The 17206-nt window shown below is 44.5% G+C and overlaps 1 protein-coding gene across 6 annotated transcripts in view; it reads right to left on the reverse strand.

Annotated features, from left to right (window-relative positions):
• YEATS2 (YEATS domain containing 2) overlaps positions 1-11987 on the reverse strand; it is a 75631-nt gene extending 63644 nt beyond the window's left edge. For 3 of the 6 annotated variants that reach the window (XM_073360071.1, XM_073360068.1, XM_073360066.1), the window contains exons 1-6: positions 11829-11987; positions 10996-11279; positions 9387-9504; positions 5177-5274; positions 4979-5071; positions 982-1224 (exon numbers count right to left, since the gene is read on the reverse strand). In XM_073360071.1, coding sequence (XP_073216172.1) covers positions 982-1224; positions 4979-5071; positions 5177-5274; positions 9387-9486 — 534 coding nt within the window. In that variant the 5' untranslated portion in view covers positions 9487-9504; positions 10996-11279; positions 11829-11987. The remainder of the gene's footprint in view (positions 1-981; positions 1225-4978; positions 5072-5176; positions 5275-9386; positions 9505-10995; positions 11280-11828) is intronic. The other 3 variants (XM_073360067.1, XM_073360070.1, XM_073360069.1) reach the window with 3 other exon arrangements.
• Positions 11988-17206: the final 5219 nt, after the last annotated feature.

Below are 17206 nucleotides of genomic sequence, written 5' to 3' on the forward strand. Positions count from 1 at the left end.
TGACTTTCCCATTTTTACCATATAATTATAAAATAAATTGATTTGGAATATGAATATTGTACTTACATTTCAGTGTGATACTTGAGCCTGTTTTTCACTTGTGAGCCTTGTCTGAAGCCTGAACCCAGGCAGTGGGGCTGAAGCATGTGATTTAGCTTTAGGGGACCCCCTCTGGAGTGCAGCCCTGGACAACTGCCCTGCTTGCCAACCCCTAATGCTGGCCCTGCACTTGTGACCTCCCTTAAACCCATCCCTAGACCCCTATGGGGGCTGTAACTCGCAGGTTGAGAAACATTATCTAGATGAGTTGAGTACCCCATGGAAGATCTTTGAGTACTCCCAGGGGCAAATGTACCCCAGTTGAAAACCACTGGTCTAACTTATTAGCTGCCAACCCGATCACTCTGCAGTTCAAGCATTATTTCATAGCAAGGCCGCTCTCACTGGAACTAACTTGAGAGGAGTTAATTTGAGTTAATTCTGTAGTGAAGACCTATCCTCAGTAAGTCTGCACAACCAGCGAAAGGCAACAGAACAACCTGCTGGTGGGGCATGGAAGGACCCCCACAGTATGTCTACACCATGACAAAAAAATCTTCCATACTGAGTCTCAGAGCTCAGGTCAGCTGATGCAGGCTCACAAGGCTTGAGCTGCAGGGCTATAAAATTGCAGTATAGATATTCGGGGAGAAGCCTGGGCCCCGAGACCTGGGGTCTCAGAGCCTGGGCTCCAATCTGAGCATCTACACTGCAAGTTTATAGCCCTGCAGCCTGCCAACCTGAGTCAGCTGACCAAGCCAGCCACAGGTTATTATTGCAATGTAGACATATTCCCAGAAAGCAGGGTTGAGAAAAATATACTCCGCACCCTAGTCCCCTGCCAACACTGGCACAGGCCCTCCAGGTAGTTGGGAAGGAATTTCTGGGACCACACACACCTTCTGTCCTTCTGCCCACCCCCTTTTCACAGCTTTACATTACCCGTCCGGTATTTCTGCTTGGTCTCTGATCCAGGTTGTTTGCCAATCGCTCTTCCATGTCCAGACTGCCATTGTCTTTCTCCAGGAGGAAGTCATTGTGCTGAGATAATGAGTCACTTTCTGAATGGTTAGCAGATGGAGTTTCTGATCCATGATTAGCAGGAGATGAGGATCTGGATGGCAATTCCAAGAACTTCTTGACTGAAGGATGATTAAAAACCATAGAGTCGCATGTCTTAGCTCCCTGCAATAATAAAGTTCAGGCAGATCCATTATTTTTTCCAGCTCAAATAAAATTGGCCAGAAAATGAAGAGAAGAGTATCAGCATACAGAAACAAAGAACCAATATTTAATCATAGGTAAATGATGATTGAAAAACTGACTACTGCTCAAGAAAAGAGGGCCAAATAACTTACTCCAACACTAAAGATGCCTTGGTCCAAAAAAAATCTCCATTGCAACACACCCAGACTACTTTGCAGGATGACATTAAACCAAGACTGGCTTCTTTAGGCTTGCAGGCATGTACTTTCCCATAACACAGGTGGTAACGTCACACCGTGTATGCTGCTCTATTTCTGTGGTCAGGCAGGGTATTTAAATGCATTAGACTCTTATTCTTCATACAACTGGCATTCTGCAAAAGACTAAGAGATAAGCTGCATGCATCAGTGCCCTGCCTGCGCACAGAAGGTAACCAGAGGGTCAAGAGTCACATGCTTGCTCATGCCTGCAAACCAAACCAGGCATACTAGATCTCATCTTAGACCTACCTTCCTTAGCAGAGTCCCTTTATAAGTGACCTGCAAAGGACAACAATGGGTTAATGCCCCCCTTTTGGCTTTTTTATTATGTATAAAGGAAGCCTAGGAGGCTTTTTCTTGCTTGCCAGTTTAACCTTAAGCATATAAATCTGCCTCATCAAGGAGCTCTCCTTGGAAGAGAGAGAGAGACCTGGAGCAATAACTTTCTCAGCCCTGAACTGAAGAGGTAGGAGGTGGGGGTTCTGAATCTTTGGGGGATGGAATTTTCAACAGTGCTTAAGGGCAGTGAGAAGCACTTCAGTGTTTCGACAAATCCCATGGGTAATAAAGCTCTTTCCTCCCAACTGTTTGTTAGGCAATTGCGTTCAATAGAATCATAGATTAGGGTTGGAAGAGACCTCAGGAGGTCATCTAGTCCAACCCCCTGCTCAAAGCACGACCAACACGAACTAAATTATCCCAGCCAGGACTTTGTGAAGCTGGGCCTTAAAAACCTCTAAAGATGGAGATTCCACCACTTCCCTAGGTAACCCATTTCAGTGCTTCACCACCCTCCTAGTGAAATAGTGTTTCCTAATATCCAACCTAGACCTCCCCCACTGCAACTTGAGACTATTGCTCCTTGTTCTCTCATCTGCCACCACAGAGAACAGCGGAGCTTCATCCTCTTTGGAACCCCCTTCAGGTAGTTGAAGGCTGCTATCAAATCCCCCCTCACTCTTCTCTTCTGTAGACGTAACAAGTCCATTTCCCTCAGCCTCCCCTTCTATGTCATGTGTCCCAGCCCCCTAATCATTTTCATTGCCCTCCGCTGAACTCTCTCCAATTTGTCCACATTCTTTCTGCAGTGGGGGGCCCAGAACTGGACACAAGGCTCCAGATGTGGCCTCAGCAGTGCCGAATAGAGGAGAATAATCACTTCCCTCAAATACTCGCTAATACTCACTAATTAAATACTCACTAATTAAAACAAATTTTTTAGACAGCCTGGCCATTTCTACACTAGCGAGTTTACAGCGACATAGCTATACTGATGCAGCTGTGCCGCTGTAAGAGCATTTGTGTAGCCGCTGTATGCTGATAGAGAGCTCTCCCATCGATATAATTAAACCACCTCCAAAGAGCGGCAGTAGCTATGTCGGCGGGAGAGATGACTCCTGCCAACAGAGATCTGTCCACACCGGCGCTTCTGTCGGTGTAACTTATGTCACTCAGAAGAGTGTGGTTTTCTCTCACACCCCTGAGCAACGTAAGTTACAGTGACAAAAGTGCTAGTGTAGACATTGCCAGTCAGAGGCTCTCTCTTCCCCTCCTGAATCCTGAGCTTTGACTTCCTTGGTATTTGTGATGTAATCATCCTACTAATTCTCCAGTTACCCATAAAATATTCCGTGAAAAACCTTTCAGCCTTCTCTGTGCATCAAAGGAGCAAATAACCAAAAACCCATTTTGTTTATACTCCTCTAAGTAAGGAGACTTACTAAATGTCAGGAAAAAAGTTAATAACTGAAACCATATTTAATTATAAATCTCAAAACCCATCTGTACTGAAGTAAGTTCACATGGTCAGAAAAGCTGGTTTTTATTTTTAAATTACAGCAGATCAAGAATGTTGTAAACACAACTTGCTGGAAGGTCACCGGTATTTAAAAAGGGAACACAATGAATTAAACTACAACAGACTGACACACTTTACTAGACAGTAAAGCAAAACTATGGTAGCTGCTGATAAAACCAAACCCTTACTTAAAAACATTGCATAGATGGCAAAAAATCTACCAGCCTTGTAAAATGAAAGGAGCTTTGGTCTGGCCAACATGCAAGTTAGACCCTTTGAGTGAAACTCAAATTCAATCAGAAATGCATCTGAACTTCAGCACCCAGCACAAACCTCAAAAGCTGTAGAAAAAAACAGGGGCAATGGCTGTATTTTTGTAAAGATTTCTTAAGCAACTTCTGAAGTGAATGTAATATTTGTGAAGCACATCAGACTCACAGATAAATTGGGGAACAAACTCTCCATCTGATAGAACAGATACAGAAAGCAGGAGGGGGCAGTACAAACCCATTGTTAATGTGCCTTCCCCGTGGTACTAGAGGGAGCACTTGAAGATCAGAAGTAGCTCAGTCATCCAGAATAGTCAACACAGAAATCCAGAAAAAACTTTCCTCCCATCACCACCAAATTCTCTGTCCATACCAATTCACCAACATGTGTTTGAAGAGGCAAAAAGCGAGTCGGATTTTAAAAAATAAAATTGTAAAAAGCCACCTGGAAGTGCTAATAGGATACTAGTGTAACAAAAGCAACCCCTGCTGAGTAGAACCACGCATCTGGGTATTCTCTAGGCAGGTAAGGCAAACCCATGGTTTCCATCCACACGCCCAAAGTTTGACACAGCAGTTCCATCCTTTATTAGAACACAGATAAAACACTACCCTCAATCCAAACATTAGCAATTTAAAGGTGAACTGCAAGTCAAAAACAAAACTTCAGTTAAACCCAGACACAGCACATGTCCTGACAGTCCAACTTGCTAGACCACAGGGGCACATAGTATGGAAGTAAGTTTTAGCAAGCTGTTTCTAAATTCACTTTCTCCCATTTATTACATCTCCTTGGTACTCCCTGGTTCACTGCAGGTATTATTCTGTGAAGTCATAAATACAGTGGGCTCCATGTGTAAAAGTAAGGATGGTTTTGAAGTTAAGGCACTGACTGGGACTCAGGAGATCTGGGTTTCTGTTCCCATATCTGCCAGATTCCCTGTGTGACCTTGGATAAATCATTAATCCCTCTTCTATCTCAGTTCTAATCTGTAAAATGGGATAATACTGTCCTACTCTAAAGAGTGTTGCATAGATAAATTCACTAATAGTTGTGAAGTCCTGTGTACTAATACCGTGATGAGCACTGTAGAAAAGACACTACATTTCAGAAAACAAAACATGGGTGGTGATGGTTTTTCAGGGAGAGGAGGGAACAGTGTTTCTGGGATAAAATAATTTAACAGCGTAGTTAAAATCGGTCTCTGCTGAATGCCCCTGCAGCCTGTTTTGTGGCAGCACAAGTTGTGCGCAATTCAGTTACCACGTTTGTTTTTACAGTTCAGCTTTCAAGCGTTTACGATTGTACCACAAAAGCAAAACAGGAAAGCTACACAGCGGCTAAACTATGCAGTCTAACTTTGCAAATATTCTGAAGTTTTACTGTTCCAAAAATAAATTTTTACCTCTCCAACTTTAAGGAGACCAGCAGAAGCATAATAGTTAGCCACAATGCAGGCACGAAGTTTATCCATCATCCTCCTTGCCTCAAGCAGGCGCTATAAAAAGAAGAGAAACTGTATTATAAAGTACTGCTATTGCAGCACTTTTCAATACTTCCTGATCCTCTAACTTATCTCCTTTTAAGAGAGAGACCTTTATACCTGATCTATGACTTCAATCTCATGTTCCTTATTCTTCATTTCAACAGCAAACTGCTCTTTAATAATTGTCTCAATCTTCTGTACAGCAGCATCTCGAGCTGTTCAAAAAAGCACATTAAAGTAAAAGGGAAGTTTTCAGAGGCAAGGATTTATAGTTCAATCCTAAAGGTTCTAAGTGAAAAGAAATGTTATAGAAGGAAAAATAAAGTTTACAGTAACTGAGCACAACACAATGAAAGGGATCTCTAGCACTGAGTGCCAATTTCTTTTTATTTCTGGTCTGCACCAGAACATAATTTCTCTTAAAATATGTACATAAGTTGGTTTTTACAAGGATTTTTTTTTCTTGTAAGCACTGAGGTGGGAGACCAGTCACAAGACACTGTTTACTATTAGATCTGAAAAGTAGTAAATATTAAAAGAGAAAAAAATGCCACACACACTGCAACATAGCCATTAGACTGTAACAAACATATGCATCAATATGCAAACACAAAACAAAGAGGATGACGGGGCAGAACCACACACGCACCAAAGAGGAAGTCTACAGATGGGTATGGGAAGGCTGTATCCTACTATGATATAAAGCAGTGGTGCCCAACCTTCGACCCACCAGAACATTTCATAAGGCCCATGGCCCGCTTCAACATAATACACTAACGGCTGATTCATTAGTATTTCTTGTCATGTTTATATCATTTTATAGTTTACACAAGGAAGTATAAAAAAATGTGATAAAGAATGGGTTGTTTAATTGAAGTGTCATGTTTCATATAAAACAAGCCTGTAAATAACTCTCTGCATTCGCAGCTCAGCTGCAGACTAACCAGACCAATTAAACATATACTTCTTTAGTGATTGTTGCTATAAAAATTCAGGAAGACATCTTTGGACATGCACAGATTAGCTGTAATCTGCCCTAGATGCAATACTTTTGATTGGCAGGTAAAAGCAGATGACGCACAAAAATGCCTCCAACAAAAAAAAAAAAATGAAAATTGAGCGTTGAATGTTATGTTTTTCAAGGTAAGTGGCCGATCAATTCTTTTTTGTCCTCATCAAGGCCAATCATTATGTCTCATTTAGAAATAAACAGTTGCAGTGTGGAAGGAATATAACATCAAGAGACACTATGACACAAAACACAGGAAAAAGTATGATGTATAACAAACTGCAAAGATCATGTCTTTGAAAAAAGAAATTGGAAGTTTACAGCAAATGCTAAGAAAACAAGAAGAAAATGCAACAGAAGTGAAGGCAAACTACTGTATTGTGTATTTACTGGGCACTAAATGTTGATCTTTTTCTGACAGGGAGTTCATAAAAAAGTGTCTGAATGTGGTTATGGAGGAAACGTGTACTAACAAAAGGAACCTTATTGAAGCAGTAAGTCTGTCTCACCAGACTTTTACTTGAAGAATAGAAGATATCGGTGAAGATTTAAAAGAACAGCTCTGTGAAAAAATCCAAAATTGTGAGATTTTTTCAATGGCTTTGGATGAAAGCAATGACATTACTGATGGTGCTAATTGTCATTCGTGGAATAAACAAGGCATTTCAAGACACTGAAGAGTTTGTGGTGCTCCAGACACTTCATGGGAAAACTACTGGTGAAGACTTGTTTTGGATATTTGCCCATACTATTAGGGAACTCCGTCTGTCTTGAAATCAACTTGCCACGGTAACATGAACAGCACTAAGAACATGGTAGGCCACAAGATTGGACTGGTGTACAAGGCTGGTGATTCATGTAACGCTGAAAGGCCAATGGCCTTGCATTGTATTATTCACCAACATGCTCTGTGTGGAAAACTTCTAAACTTGGAAAATGTAACGACAACCATGGTGGCCACTGTAAACTCGATTAGAGCACCTGGGTTGAATCACTGCTCATTTTAAACATTCCTCAAGAAAACTGATTCAGAATACGAGGATGTGCTGTACTCTAGTGAGGTATGCTGGCTTAATCGTGGAAATGTGCTCAAACTTTTCTTCACCTTGCGGAATGAAATCAGTATTTTCACGAATGAGAAGTCTAAAAATGTATCTGAACTCTTAGATCCAGTGTAGTTGTAGGATTTGGCAACTCTAACAGATTTAACAAGCCATTTGAATTATCTCAATTTGAAATTGCAAGGTAAAAAAAGGCTTGTTTCCCATTATACTCAGATGCAAAAGCCTTTCAAGCAAACCCAAAACTCTTGCGACAACACCCAGAGAGAGGAACACTATCTCACTTTCCTTCCTGTGAAAAACTCAGTCGGGATGAAAACATTAGCATTCCGGTTCCATAAGCCCAAATGGTAAAATTACTGGACCTCCTGGGTGAGAATTTTGAGGTCAAATTTTCTGAATTCAAGTCACACACAAGTGACGTTTGACTGTTGAAAAATCCTTTTGTTGCTAAAGTGGATAATATCCCTGCCTCTCTGCAAATGGAGCTGACTGAACTGCAATTTAACGAACACGTTTCATAAAAAGAAACTAGTGGAGTTTTACTCACTGTTGCCCAATGATCAATTAGAACAATAGTTCACTGCGAAGCCAGAGACCCACTCAAACACCTTAATCTCTAGTATGGCATCAGATGCTCGGTACCACAGTGAGACACCCGCATGTCAAAGTAATTTAACTTTGAATATAAAAGGGCAGGGTAGTCTTTCATTAATGCAAGTCCCAGCATAGCATCATCTAATTTTTGCAAAGCCTCAAATACTAAGAGTTACTCTCCTTGAAACTGAAAGTTAGAGACTTCAGCCACAACGGTGACTGAGTCCATCAAGGAAATACAGTGCCCACAAATTGGGCTGTTGTGATCTCCTTATGGGTGCCCTTAATTCCCGCTACATCAGCCCACAACTCAGTTTCTGCAATATGTTACAAATGGAACACGGCACTCTGGCCTGGCTGGAAAATTAAACTGCCTTTCCGTGAAAAGTAACTGGGTTCAAGTTAACTGACTGTAGCTGAAAGTCCAGGTCAATCTCTCCTCCTCCCACTCACCCAAACCTCGGATAAGAACATTTAAGCTTTGTCTACATTCAAAGCTGCACTAGTTTAACGTAAATCCATTTGAAACCCGACTTAGTTAAACCAGTGCAAACAAACATTCTTAAACTGACTTCAACTGACTCTGATTGCTTACCAAATTAAGCTAAAAATCTATATAAGCCAGGTTTAAATAGATTTAGGAGACTGTCCACACAGGGGTTTGCACCAGTTTAACAAAGTAAACCAGACCTGACAAGTACATTCAAACTAAAGCTCCGCCTCAGGCATGCCTATTAGTGCACTTCCCCCTAGTCTCACGTCCAAGTTACTTATATAGTTGTCAACATCTTCCCCGCTCCTGGCAGCTCAGTTCTTTTGTTCTGCTCCAGCTCCTTAGCTTCCTCAGATCCCAGACAATTCTGTTCTTTCAGCTATCCTTCCACTCATCCCCTCCCCTCCCACTAGCAGCTCAGAGCTGCTATGCCTGTTGTCGCTCAGCCCACTCCACGTCCTGCGACATTCACTTGCTCAGAGAACACTTCAACTTGTCTAGAGCTGCCAGGCAATAGGATTGTTCCCAAATTTAGCATTTTCCATTGTGCTGAATGAAAACCCATTCACCCTGCTGCTTCTTCTCTACTCTCCACTGTATTCTTCCATCCATCCAGCTTTCCTCCATCAATTTTACCTTCCCTGTCTGCCTCTTTCTCCCAAGTCTCTCTCCCCTATGCTGCTTCTCCAAGTTTCACTTCATTGGCCTCACCTGCCAAAATTATGACCATTTGTCTCCGCTTCTGCAAGATTCAGACCTCTAAACATTAGCAACAGCCTTCTCTTCCCAGCTATGGTTTGCCACCCAATTATATCGTGTGAGCCTATGCATTGTCTGTCAGCACTGTCTTGTTTCTTTACTTAGGTCTGGTCTACACCTAAAACTTAGGTCAATCTAACTACATCACTCAGTGGTGCGAAAAATATACACCCCTCAGAGATGTAGCAAAACTGCCATAAACCCTAGTACAGATAGCACTAGGTTGACAGAAGAATTCTTCCAATTTTTATGCATTATTTGCTTCCTTATCATCAGTACTCACTGTAACTCTAATGTAACGCTGGTTCGTCTGCTCAGCTAATAGAGCTCAATACCTGCAGTCTTCCATAGGGTACAGTACATGGAGAGTTTTATGTTCCATAAGATTCCATGACACACAGTTCCTACCTGACTGTTCTGCTGCTTTGTGACGTTTATTTGGATGTGTGACTGAAATCTCCTCATAGTCTGGGTCCTTCTCTTCAATCACTCTCTTGATTCCAGACATGGTAGTTTGACTGCTTCACTGACAGGAGAAAAAAAGAAATCCATGTTATTACCCACATTGACAATCGAACTGACTTCAGGCCTCTAAAGCCACATGATTTAATAGGGGAAGTCTGCCCTCCAACTGGTAAGAGAGGAAAGCCTATGTTTTGAATGGCTGTTTCCCTTATTGCTCCTAGCTGTGATTTATCAAACTGCTCAAAACTCTACATCGTTCCTGTTCTGATTTTGTTACACACTACTATACAATCCAAGAGTGCAGCTCCACATCCAGGTTTGTTTCTCTCTACAAACACAGGCAGTGGTACCTTTTTAAAGTAAATTTTTTTACTGAGATGGCAGGCCAGAAAGCAGACGTTATCTATCTTGCCACTGAACAGTTACAGCAATGCAAGATATCTCATCCCTCACCTGGAGGGAACATCTTTACAGGAGCTCACTTTCCATACCTTTTTTTTTTCTTGGCCCCTTTGCCAAGACTTCTAACAAAGAAGCCAGTTGTCATGGACTTGCAATAGGCACATTTGGCCAGTCAGAAGTAATCAGAGACCACCAACTTTTCTCCCACAAACTAGTGAGGGATGTTCGTTACCAACTGAAGTGAAGGCACCAAATCCTGTTTCTAATCCTCTGAATCATCCAATCTCTTATTACTGGAGTGTCTGTGCTTCTTCAGTGTTTAGAGAACATCCAAATTTGTCGGGATTAACTGATTAATCATAGAATCATAGAATATCAGGGTTGGAAGGGACCCCAGAAGGTCATCTAGTCCAACCCCCTGCTCGAAGCAGGACCAATTCCCAGTTAAATCATCCCAGCCAGGGCTTTGTCAAGCCAATTCTAATAAAGCTAGGATTCTCATCAGCATGTCAATTGTCATCCCCTTTCTTTCTCACCTAATTATTATACAGTAATTTGTTCAATGCAAATTGATTCATTCTTTGGTATCAACAAACTGGGCAAGTATAATTGTGAATCTGCTGAGGTCCAAATAAGCAAAAAAGATTTTTAAAAAAGCAACACCAGTAGAAAAGGCTAGGAAAGTTATACAGGTATGAGGTAGGGTGTGAATTTAAGCCACTGTAGATATACCAGTATAAGGCTCCGATTTGATACTTTTATTCCAGAATGAGAGTGCCTTATTCCAGTTTCATTTATGTTGCTCTGGATGGGGTTTAAACTAAGCCCAAAAAAGTCATTCTTATTCCAGAATAAGAGAGTTCACAAGGTGAGTTATACTTGTATAACTAGAAAAGTTCCCCATGTAGACAAGCCATTAGAGAGCTGAAATTACGTAAGGATTTGCTTTAACATAAAACTCTGCATTTTTCATTTCAATAATCTACAGTAAAAAATTATATGACAGCATGTATGCTTGTGTCAACTGTAACTAGGTTTAAAATGAGTGCCCTTTCACAATCAGGTACAGTCGAGAAACATGGCTGATCTTAGCTGCATAGTTCGGCCACATGCTACAATAAACATTTTGCATGTGCTTTTATTTTTTTACCTTTGAGATATCAGCAACGTAAAGTCTGGTTTCCCCTGCCTTTGCTAGGGAACGTGTGGGAGGTGTCCAATGTGGATTTTAAACTCTCTGCCCTTTTCCAAGGAGTGGAGTGTTGAATCTCGAACAGATGTCCCCTTTATTGCCGAAGTTAAACGGACATTAACAAAAGCCGTTTTAAAGAGTCAGAATAGAAGTTACTTTCTTTCAATTACTCAGCTTTCAACTGTGATTTGTGTTACCACTAGTCTTCCAGGTGCCTTTACAGTTTGCGGGGTAGACAAGACCTGAATTTGAAATGAGAAAGGGAAAAAAAATTCTTAGATGATCTTTATGTGGAGAGAAAGAGGGAGGGCCCCACGAGGTTACCCGTACCCCTGGATTTGGGGAGAACATGGCTGCTTGCAAACAGGGCATGACCCTCCCCCGCCACTCACGTCGCCCGCTGAGGAGGCAAATGTGCCACCTTTGTGTCTCCTGGCTGCGGGGGGGCAGCAGCGCGCCCTGGGCATGGGGTGCCCATGGGCTCGCACATCCCCGCAGCTGCACGTACCGCAACCCCCCTGCCCGTTCGGGGACCCAACCGGCGCCCGACCCAGCCTCAGGGGGGAGCTAGCCCCGTCCCAGGCCGCAGCCCCAGGGCGAGGGGGGTGGGGGGGAGAGCCAGGGCGCCCCCTGGTGCAGGGCAGGGGCCCGGGGGCGATTGCCCCTGCAGAGCCTACACCGGGGGCAGGGCGCCGGGCAGGCCCCGCCTGCTGCCCCCGAGCCATGCGGCCGCCCCCGCGCCGTCCCCTCGCCGTGTTACCGCAGCCCCGCGCCGCAGCCCCGCCGCCTACCGGCCTCCGCTGCTCGCCTGGCCCCGCCCGGCCGCCGGCCCCGAGCGCTCAGCGCGGCCCCCGGCCGCCCAGTGCAGCAGCCGCCGCAGCGAGCGCCGCCATCGGCCCCGCGCCCTGCTCGGCTCCGGCTGCCAGTCACTGCGAGGGGCGGGAGCCGCGCAGGCGGACGGCGGCGAAGGGGCGGGACGAGCCGCCCGGCGGCCGCCGCGGGGCGCCAATGGGAGCCGTGGCGCCTGGGTCGGGCGTAGCGGAGCCGCTGCCAGCCCCACCTCGCCTGCGGCTCAGGGCAGATCGAGGCCGGCCCCAGCTCCCCCGTGACCCGCTGGGGCCTGGGCCGAAGCCAGGAGTTCTCCAGCCGGGCCGCTGCTCCTGGGTTGCCCTGCTGGAGAGCCCCGGAACGGGTCAGGAAAAGCCCCCAGACACACACCGGCCGGCCGTGGCCAGTGTAGAGTTTGAGCCCCTGTCTCTTTGTTAGGATAGGAAGGGCCCTGCAAGGGGTAACGCGGCTCTGCACGGCGCCTGGATGGCAAAGCGCCCTTGTCACACAGGAGGCTGATTTTAAGGGAACTGTTAAAGTTTCTCTCTCTGGGGAATAAACATCTTGCTCCGTGAATCAACGAGCCATTGGCAGCCTGGCTTATCCCTTTTTAACTCTACCTCGTTCACTCTGGTGGACCTTCTACTAGTACAAAACAACCAAGGGACACAATGATCACATGAAATGCTCCTTTAAAAATAATGGCTGCACTCTCGCATACAGTTTTTTTCCTCTAAAAGCTATCAATACTGCCATTGTGGGAGAGCAAGAGGAACTCTGCTGGAACAGGCTGGAGGGGTTAGGAGACTTGGGGATTTGTTGTTTGTCTGAAAGGCAGAGTGGGAACTAGTAAATATTTTGCTCAGAAAAGAGACCTTTGACTTATAAGCAGGGCTGCCAACTGCCAGACATCTGATTTTGACTTGTTGCATGTCTAATCCTGCTTTGTATTGTTGGGCTCACACTAGAGTCAATGGTGAGCAGTGACAATTGTAGTAGCAGCCATAAACCCCCCCATATAGGCTGCAGCATGGCTGGACCAGAAGGCAAATCAAAGTAATGCATTATTTTTTGAGGCCTGATTCCTTGATGTTTAAGGGCTGGCAATTCTGAAACTGACACAAATATAAACTGAGGGCTGATCTACTCTAGACAGTGAGGTCAACCTAACTATGTTGCTCAGGGGTGTGAAAAATTCACATCCCTGAGAGATGTAGTTAAGCTGACCTAAACCCAGTGTAGACAGGGCTAAACTGATGGAAGAATTATTCCATCAACATAACTACAGCTTCTGGGGGGATAGATTTACTGCAGTAAAGAACCCTTCTGTCACCATAGTATATGTCTGCACAGCATCATAGCTGCAGCGCTGCAATTGTGCCGCTGTAGAGTTTCTAGCATATACGGACCCTGACCCTCCCAAAGTGCCCAATACTCCTCTGAGGGATGTCTATGCAAGTATGTCAGCCACTCAGACTATGTCCACACTAGAAATGCTGCAGCTGCAGTGCTTGCTGTAGTAAATTCACCTCTCTAAGAGGCAGTAGAAGAATTCTTCCATTGACCTAGCGATGTCAACACGGGGCTTTGGTCAACTTAACTAGACGTTGAGTGCCGTGAAAAATTTCACACCCTGTTCAATGTAGTTAATCTGACCTAACTTTGTAGCGTAGACCAGCCCTTGGTTTCTGCAGCTCTGAGGTCTCACTCTGCCTCGTCTTGCCCTACACTTTCCCCAGGTTTTGCTGCTGGCCTGTAACTCCACTGGTTGACAGACCTCCACAGCCTTCTCTCAAGGTTTTCCTGGCCTCACATGACTTTTGCTAAGTACCATTGCTCTCCACAATCTATCTTTCACCCCCACAGTTAGTTGCATGTTTTAGTTTAATTCACATAAAAGTAACACTAACATGGCTGCTACTCTGAAATCTCTCCTGACATAGGTTACCTTCATACTAAGGCTTTGAGAGACACTGGGTCCAACTGCGAAAAGGGAACAGATAAAGAGAAGTCATTTTGAGAAGCTGGTTAAAAGAGTTTAGGACTGACAGCATGGAATATGTTTTCTCTAAAACGATCAGCAGCATATACTGGAATCTTTGGAACTGATTTATTGGGAAGTAGGGGAGACAGATGATACATTTCAAATAAGGATAATAATTTATGTTTTCTTGTCAAGAGGGGGGTTGGTGGAGACACCAGGCAGCACAAAGGTTTTCACCATTCTAGAAAATGTATGTATCTATTCCAGACCCGATCAAATTAGATAAGGCTTGTATTTCTGCACTGCGAGTTCTTCCGAAAGAAAAACTGTACACCTTTCTGCTTTCTCCCATGCTGTCCCTCACCCATGGGAGGAGCTCCCTGTAAACATCTGCAAAGCATCTCATTGTCCTTCCAGTCCCTCCTTAAACTGTCTTCTGACATGATGCATACAAAAACAGGACAGTGGTTAGGCATCCGCTGTGCTGTGTGACGACTGTTTTCCATTGCTGACCAGTATTGTCTCATTTTGTGGCACTTGTCTATTTGTTGTAACCACTTGTCTCTTTAGGTCAGGAATAGTCTCTTTATTCTGTGTTTATACTGCACTGTGGGGCCATGATCCACGATAGGGCCCATCAGTGCAATCACAACGCAAATGATAAGTATGAACAAATTTTAACATAACCAAAATGTGCCACTGATGTATCTAGTAGCCTCTTGCCAACATTAAGAATAAATATCTGTACTAAAGAAATGGTATTCACCTCATAATATGTCATGCTGTCTGGAGTGGTTCAAGATCATGAGTGCCAACTTGAGGGCAGACTGTCAAAAAGCAGGGCAGACACCCCACTCTGGTGGTGTGTTCTATTATTAGATTTCACCAACCCAGTAACAAATGTTAACTCCTGGCATAGGTGCCAACTCTGTGGGTGCTCTGGGGCTGGAGCACCCATGGGAAAAAATTGGTGGGTGCTCTGCACCCACTGGCAGCTCCCCGCCCCACCCCAGCTCACCTCTGCCTCCGCTCCGCCTCCTCCCCTGAGCGCGCTGCCACGTCCTGCTTCTCCCCTGGCTCCCAGTGCTTGCGCTGTTTTTGCAGCAGCAAGTGCTGGGAGGGAGGGGGATGAGGGGCAACGCAGCATGCTCAGGGGAGGAGGCGGGGCTGGGGCAGGGATTTGGGGAGGGGTCCGATAGGGGCATGGAGGGAGCGGAGTTGGGGTGGGGACTTTGGGGAAGGGGTTGGAATGGGGGCAGGGCAGGGGTGGAGTCAGGGTGGGGCCGGGGGGGGGGCACGAGCACCCACCAGTGCTGGGAAATGTTGGCACCTGTAACTCCTGAATCACTGTAACAGCTTTACCATCGAGTCAGAGACGGTCCCCTTGAACACTGCAGTATATCTTGCCACGCAGGCAAGATGGACATAATGATAAATGGTCACTTACTCCAAAAATCAGAAAATACTTGGGTTGCTCCCAGTCTCAGGAGACCAGTCACTTTCCCCAGATCAATTTGTACCTGAGATCTCACATCAAAGACAATGCTGGTAGCCAATTCTATAGTAAACCATTTATTAACTAGGAAAAAGAAATGAGAGAGTTATTTATAGGTTAAAGCAAACAACATATAAACACAAGATGAGTCACAGTCTTATGTTCCAAAAAGTGACAGAGATGTAGAAACTGGAAAAATACGCCCCTCTGGCCGACACCCTGAGAGCGAAGGGCTACGAGGTGCAGCTGGACGCCCTGATTGTCGGAGCCCTGGGCGCTTGGGACCCCTGCAACGAGCGTGTGCTGCGGACCTGCGGGATCGGTAGACGCTACGCACGACTCATGCGGCGCCTCATGGTCTCGGACACCATCCGATGGTCCAGGGACATCTATATCGAGCACATCACCGGCCACCGACAGTACCAGGAGGAGTGAGCCGGTACGACACTGTGCACACACTGTGGGAAAGAGACTGAGAGGCCTTCCCCATCGGACCGTATGAACTGGAACCGTAAACCCGCTGAACATTAAACCCCACCATATGAGGGTAGACCCATCCCCACCCCCGGATTCACTCACTATACCCAGCATACCAAATGTAGCTGTTGTGTGGATAACTTACCCCATATCTCGATGTCTGTACTCTGACCGGTTAAACTTTTCCCCCAGTCGGGGAATTTGCAGATTATTATGTGATCCTTGCTCCACCAGCTCCTAAATCGCATTTTGCACCCCTCGATAATCTGTACTTATCCCCTGACGACCAGAAACTCCTATGCTTGAACTCTGTACCGTTCCTTATTTCAACATTATCTCAAATAAAATTATTAAGTCTGTCCTCTGAGTGTCTTTTAGGGCTAACCCAGGTTGATCCTCGAGAACTCTTCTTTTGTTTCTTTGCTCCAGCCCTTGTGAGAGTCCAAACAGCAAAGAGAGAACCATTTCTTCTGTGAGCATCTTTATATGCCCTTCCCCCAGAGTTCAAACGGATGGAAGGAGAGCTCCTGCCCATAACTTTTTCATGGGTGAATGGGGCAATCAACAAAGTTTTTGTCCTACAATTGCCCATTTAGTCTTGATAGTCCTTCTTGATGGGAGGGGGAGAACCACTCTTCCTGCCTAGGTTCACAAGCTCAGAGTAGGCATTTTTACAATTATAAAGCAAAACATTGATATTACCTTATAGCATGGGATACAGACATTACAAGTAAGATTAATGCATGCAGCAACTTATAATGTTTTATAGAGACTACACACATTTTTACAAGTCTAATGCCTATCTTGAACAATATTAACACAGGTGAGCTTCTCTGGTTTCCAGCTATGAATTTGTCAGTGCTCAGCTAACACCTACAGCCTTGACAAGAACAGGCACCTCATTTACCAGCATCACAATATAAGTATCAAATTAAATACATTTAAATTTCCTTTTTGTTTTGGAATTTGGTTTGGTGTTTCTTTTTTAATCAGTGTTTGGAAAATAGAAAAAAAACATATAAAAAGATTCCTTTATAATTACAAAGGTAATTCAGGACCTATTATCCCAAATTAAAGGATAATTTTGCATAGTATTCAGACTTCATTGTTTTAATGCCTTTGTAGCATACATATTGTCCACCATTACTTGGGAAAGGCAGGTAAAGACTAGTAGTTCTGTAGCATAAATATCCTTCAAGACCAGAAAAAGGAAAGGAAAAAAAATAAGCATATTTGGTTTAAGTATCAGGGGGTAGCCATGTTAGCCTGTATCCACAAAAACAACAAGGAGTCCAGCGGCACCTTCAAGACTAACAGAGCTTATACCCTAATAAATCTGTTAGTCTTTAAGGTGCCACCGGACTCCTTGTCATATTTGGTTCAGG

This window comes from Lepidochelys kempii, chromosome 9 (assembly GCF_965140265.1).
Source record: "Lepidochelys kempii isolate rLepKem1 chromosome 9, rLepKem1.hap2, whole genome shotgun sequence".
NCBI classification, from domain to species: domain Eukaryota; kingdom Metazoa; phylum Chordata; order Testudines; family Cheloniidae; genus Lepidochelys; species Lepidochelys kempii.